General features: G+C 38.0%; 1 protein-coding gene and 1 pseudogene across 1 annotated transcript in view; both read right to left on the reverse strand.

Annotated features, from left to right (window-relative positions):
* LOC119253874 (dynamin-1-like protein) overlaps positions 1-5,629 on the reverse strand; it is a gene marked incomplete at its 5' end in the record, with an annotated part of 29,724 nt that extends 24,095 nt beyond the window's left edge. The window contains one exon of the mRNA XM_037521125.2: positions 5,431-5,629. Within this exon, the coding sequence (XP_037377022.1) occupies positions 5,431-5,629 (199 nt within the window). The remainder of the gene's footprint in view (positions 1-5,430) is intronic.
* On the reverse strand, positions 2,079-3,036 carry LOC119253873 (anaphase-promoting complex subunit 10-like; annotated as a pseudogene).
* Positions 5,630-6,000: the final 371 nt, after the last annotated feature.

Consider the following 6,000-nt stretch of genomic DNA (forward strand, 5'->3'; position numbering starts at 1 on the left):
ACAGTATCTTGTATTTGAAAAGCATGACTAACTTCAGAGTGGCTCACAGATCTTCCTCCCATTTGAAATTTAGTTTTTATTAATAAAAATGTTCTCTTCATACTTTCTATGTAAATATATTAAAAAGAATAGTCTTTATTTTAAAATATTTATGCTTAAAAGCAGTTCAACTGGTGGATCACTCAAATCAATAGCTAAAGAGGAAAAATTAAGAATCCTACTAAGAAATGTAACCAAAAGCATGAATAATAGATTTACACATCTAATCCCAGATAGAAATTTGCAGTATGTCAATGAAATTTGCAATGATGAATGAGCTAACTTTCCCATCGGTTCTGTTCTTCACCAAAATGGTTTCCACATCTCACAATCTGTCGCTCCTCTAGAGTTCTCTGTATGTGGAGCTGCTCTGTACTTTACTTGCACTTTTTCAAAGTAATCCACACCCCCCATACCCTCCCTGATAAAAAACAATTTCTTCTTTAGAATTGGAGGTCGGAAAGAAATGAAATGAAGGGGAGAAAAGACCCTGCCTATGCACTGAGGGAATCCTAGTCTCCACCAGTCCCAACAGCCACTATGTCCCTCCACCATGATGAAAAGGGAGTCTTCATCACTGTGTGCGCTGTTTCCAGTGGTTTGAAACTTGGAGAGCAAGTTTTGATCTTTTTTCAGACAAGGTAGAAATGTTTAATCACAGAAAGGTAATCTGGCTTTGCTTCCCCCAACCATGGCTACTCTGTGCCAAATTCAAAAAAATTATAAATGTGTTAATATGTTTATGAATAATGCATACCAACCACCTAAAAGCAAAATAACAATGACCGTAAGATATTTAACAAATGTTAATGTGGGAAAGGTGGATCAGCACTTCAGGAGAGAAAAGGTAAATAAAACTGGATCCCTTTTGCAAGTAAAAAGCTCACCTACTTGAAACATAGTACCTTTTTCAAGAAGTCTCATTGGAGGCCTGGAGTAATCTAGGTGAACAGAACTCACAGAGGCAGGCACCCATATCAAAGGGGAGGTTTTTATTTACCTTCTCATATAAAAGACGCCTGGCTTCACAAACACATTTTAAAATAAAAATAACATAAATTACATTCACCACCAAAAAAAGCCTGCATTCTGATGCAATGCCAAGAAGGGAGCAAGAACCACTAACACCTGCACTCAATGTGAATAGGCAAATAAAAATGGAAGGGGATGCACACAGCCCATGAGAGCACAGCAGCAACATGCAGCGGAGTAGGGCAGGGCTGAGAACAAAGAAAGGAGACCTTTAGAAAGGTGTCTTGAGTTTTTCCATGTAGCAGAGTCTGTAGTTAAAGAGAAACAGCACAGAATGTTAAGTGCTTATCCCTAAAAGTTAAACCTTTTCAAAAAATCAAATGTGCAGAAACCTGAACACATTTCAAATGCATATGGGTCCAGTTATCCCAAGTTTACAACTAATTTCTGCTGTAATTAATTATAAATAAAGGGATGTAATCATTTTTCAAGTGTTATAAGCAAAGCATATTGTATGTCATAATTTATTTTTGTTTTCTGCTATAATAAATTATATCACTCTGGTTTCTTATCTAACACAAATGGACTGTAAATCACTTCAAAAATTTGCCTTTGATATCGGTAACAGACTATAGAAAAAGAAAGTGCCTGGCAAAAAAGAATCTACAAAACATACCACATACATGTTTCAAAACCTTAGAGTTAGTTAAATATAGACAAGACTACAAATAACATATGGCTGAAAGCTAAGACTGATTTTCTAAGGGATTATTTTCTTTCAACTACATAGAATTTAACACCATAGAAACAATTTTGGTTAATCAGTTTGCTACTTTTGGATTTTGTCTAAAAGAAAATGTGAAGAAAGCTTGACTTATTTCATAAAAATACATGAAAGATAATTGTGAAGGTTTAAGTTCAAACTAACCTAGTAACCTAGTCTAAGACAGTGTGATTTCATCTAAGATTTTATCAGTTATCTTAACAATATGAAATATGCACTTTTGTGTGTTCAAGAAAATGTAGTATAAATAAATTTGATTAATAAAATTAAAGTTACAATAAAATACTTTTAAATATATAGAGCACTGCAAAATAGCTGATGTTTTTCCAATTGATATCAGATATATTTGCTGATGAGATAAAACAAAGATGTTTAATGACTTTTGTTCTGTTTTAAAGTTAACTTATTCACTGATAACCATTAAATTGACAGCTGTACACCTCTAGCAAATCACCAGTAGTGACCCCTCCCATTGGTGTGTGCTGTTTTAATCTGCCTCCTGGGTGCCTCCTCCATCCTGGTGATCAGCTGAACAGCAGTATGCATGGTGAGTGTGCCAGTCAAAAGTCCAGTTGTTTGGTTCTACCAATTCCGGCTGCTGAATTTCTTGAAGGTTGCAAACAGTACTTCCTACCCTGAGATCCTGCTTGGAGCACAGCTTTATCAAATTTGAGGTCTGCATAAATGCACAATGTCTTAAGACGCTGTTGTTTCTCTTCTGACTTGGCTAGTCCCTGAACGAGGCTGGAAGCCGTCTGATTATCAGTGAGATTCTAAACTGTCATCTTGTAATGGATCCACTCCAAATCCTGGTTTGCAAGATGAGAGCAACCAAAGAGCTCATGACCCACTTTCCAATACTGTTCCAGTCCTTTCCAGCAGCTGAGGGTCAGCACCAGGAGACGCCCCACTTGGTGTGGTCACTTTTAAGTATTAGCTTGCCAGCTGGGCCACTTGTCTTTTGGGATTTCCACAGACGAGAGGTCTGAGCCCCAGCAGTTCAGCACGGCCAGGCTTCCTATAAGGTGGGATCTCAAAAGTTCTTTTATAATGGCAAAAATGGGGACAGGCTGAGAAATACTATAAATTTACAGTAATTGACTCCAATTATCTATGTCGTTACAAAATGAAGGAACTCAGCTGAGTAAATTTTCCTATTAAATTATACATATTAGACCCCAAAATATTTTATTTCAGCCATTTTTGATGGGCCTATATAAAAATGGATCACACTTCTCCATGTCCTCTTAGAAAACATGGCTCTTTATTTAACCTATTATTGGTAATTCAGGCCTTCTGGTGACAAAATAAACCCTGTGAGGTTATAAAGCCCTGTACCGAATGGTAAGAGGCTAACTTTGACTTTTTCATTTGAAGCTACTGCATGGTCGTTTTCCCCACTTTCTCTTCCCTGTCAGACTGTGAGGCAGCTCAGTCCTCTGGTTCACTGTATGTTCAACCTGCTTCATCATTTCTAATTTACTCTGGGCTACAATGACTCACAACAAGGTAGAATTATTTATCCTGAGGAAAAAGAGCCTCTGATGAAAAACTAAGGAACAATCCCAGCTACGAATGAGACAGGAGACCTAGGACTCAAAATACACAAAATCTAATTTGTATTCTGGGTAGCTGAGTTGTCATGTGAAGTATGGGGGTGGGGGATTACAAATGAAAAAGAGGCACTAAGCTTGGAGGGGGGGGGGAATATATATATATATATATATATATATATATATATATATATATATATATATATAAAGATTGCAGATTTACTGACCACCACAAAGAATAGACACCCAAAAAGCACAGTGGACACACAAGCAGAGGCACTGAGGACCTGACTCTTCCATCCTGAAATCCACACCCTTTTCTAGAGCGCTGCCCACACTACAGTTTCTGAGACAGGGTATCATCTGCCTTTCTCAAGGTGACATCTGCCTTTCTCAAGGTGACTGGAGAAAGTGAAAGTTCAAAGAAAGACCTAATGCCATATAGCTTCCTCAAGTCTTAGTTAAGGTATTTGGTAACTTTGAAGAAATGAATTAGTGGGGATGAAAACTTGAAAGTGTTATTGTATAAGAAGCTGAATCACACGTTAGGCCTAAATGAATAAATTTAAGGGGGATTCATTAGTAGAGAAATATTCCAGAAAAAAACAAAGGGACAGAGAATACAACAAGAAGCTACCTCTTAATAATTACCTACTATAACTAAAAGCCTCCCACATATCCTCTGGCTGCCTATCCAGAAATATTACTTGTTAACACCTACAGCTTCATTCAGTGATTAACTTTCTATCATCACAGATGTTCACAACATATTTTTCTCCTTAAAAAACGAAATCAAGTCTTCACCACTAATGTTCCTATAACAAGCAAATCAGTTCTAGAAGTTAAAGTAACTTCAATTTATCACAGTCTCATCCCATCAAAGACCAGAATGTAAGTTGAATGAAATGAAACAGAACCAAATATAGTACTCTGCTATAATTTAATAATTAGGGCAATCAAAGAATTTTATAAATTAGAAAGTGTGTGCCAAATACAGAACCAAAAGGAAGATTAAATATATTACCCTCATTGGAACATTTCAGCCTCACTATAGAGGCATGACTGACACAGGTCACATATTTTACAAGCAATTTAAAACCTGCTGATAGACATATTCCAGTCACTAAGGAGAGTGCTTACTTTCTAATCTCGATACCCCACACATTCACCACTCACACTCAGTAAAGAAACAGCCTGAGTTTGGCTGGAGACTAAGTCTGAAATATCGGAGGGGGAGGATGAAATAGTATTTTGAAGTGAGAATAATATATTACACTATTGTTTGAAAAGGACAGTTAAACAAAAAATAAAATCAGGGCCTCCCTGGTGGCGCAAGGGGGTAAACACCGCACTATGAAGCAATCCGCTGCCTCAGCAGCACGAGTTCGATCCCCAGCCGGCCAAGGAGAAACCCACACGGGAGGCAGACTTCTCCTGTCTTGCCCGCTGCTCCCCTCAGCAGTGCATTTCAGCCAGTCTGCCTGTTCTGTTCCCCACTCTGTCTCTGGTGAATCCTCTCACCCCCACATCTCTGGCCTGTACCCTAGTTCTTGTACATATAAATAAATAAATCTTTAAAAAAAAATCAAAACTTTCTAAAAATAACGTTCATCTGAGATTGAAGAGTACAGAATCAAAACTAGCAGGCATACAGTAAGATGGGAAAAGGGAAGATGAGGTAACATGACTGCTGAAAAACAAAGCTATTTTAATTTCATTTAAAAGCTAGAATTTAAGTTGAATTCTAAATCAAAGTGAAAGTTTTAAACACTATGGAAAAATGTTTACAATACTACAAGACTCAAACATTTTCCCTTTAAAATAACCAGTTCCTGTTCTCCTGAGTAGCGCCTTGAATCCTGCATTATACAACAGTAACAAGTTCAACATGCTGGTTACCAAAGAGGTGCAACTTCAAACACATGTATTCATGGGCCTCAGGACCACAGGAATCACTCTTTCACATGAAAAAAGAATCCACCACTTCTCTTCACAGGACCTGATTTGCCCACAGCTAAATCTTTCTAAGAACTGACCCAAAATGAAGTTTTAAGATATTTTTATACCAATCCTAAAAATTACCATTTTCTTCTCCTGTTGTTTTCCGTTTATCTTCAGGTGAAACATGGACAAGCTGCAGGATGAGGGGTCTCCGGGTAACAATGCCAGTGCCTCTGGGGAGCAGGTCCCTTCCTACTAAGCTTTCCAGCACCGAGCTCTTCCCACTGCTCTGAAAGCACAAAGGACAAGAATACAGTGAGCATCTGAACAGTTTTTGTGACTAGGTGAAAGTAGACTAACAGCAGGTAAGGAAATCATTTTCCAGAAAAAATTACTTAAGACACTTCTTGAGAGTTTAGTTATATTTTCTATTATATGATATTTGTACCTTTAAAGCAGTTCAGAAACAGGGCCTCCCTGGTGGCACAAGGGTTAAGTCTTAGTGGGCCTGAATTCGATCCCCAGCCAGGGAGCTACTCACATGGCACAGCAGACCTCTCCTGTCTCTCCCACTGTTCCCCTCAGCAGTGGATTTCAGTTGATATGCCAGTACTGCTCCCCAATCTGTCTCTGGTGAGTCCTCTCACCCTCTATACCTCTGGCCTACACCCCAGTTCTTGCCTTCATAAATAAATATATCTTAAAAAAAAA

The sequence above is a fragment of the Talpa occidentalis genome, unplaced genomic scaffold (genome assembly GCF_014898055.3).
Source record: "Talpa occidentalis isolate TD23 unplaced genomic scaffold, MPIMG_talOcc4v2.1 talOcc4.218, whole genome shotgun sequence".
NCBI lineage: Eukaryota > Metazoa > Chordata > Mammalia > Eulipotyphla > Talpidae > Talpa > Talpa occidentalis.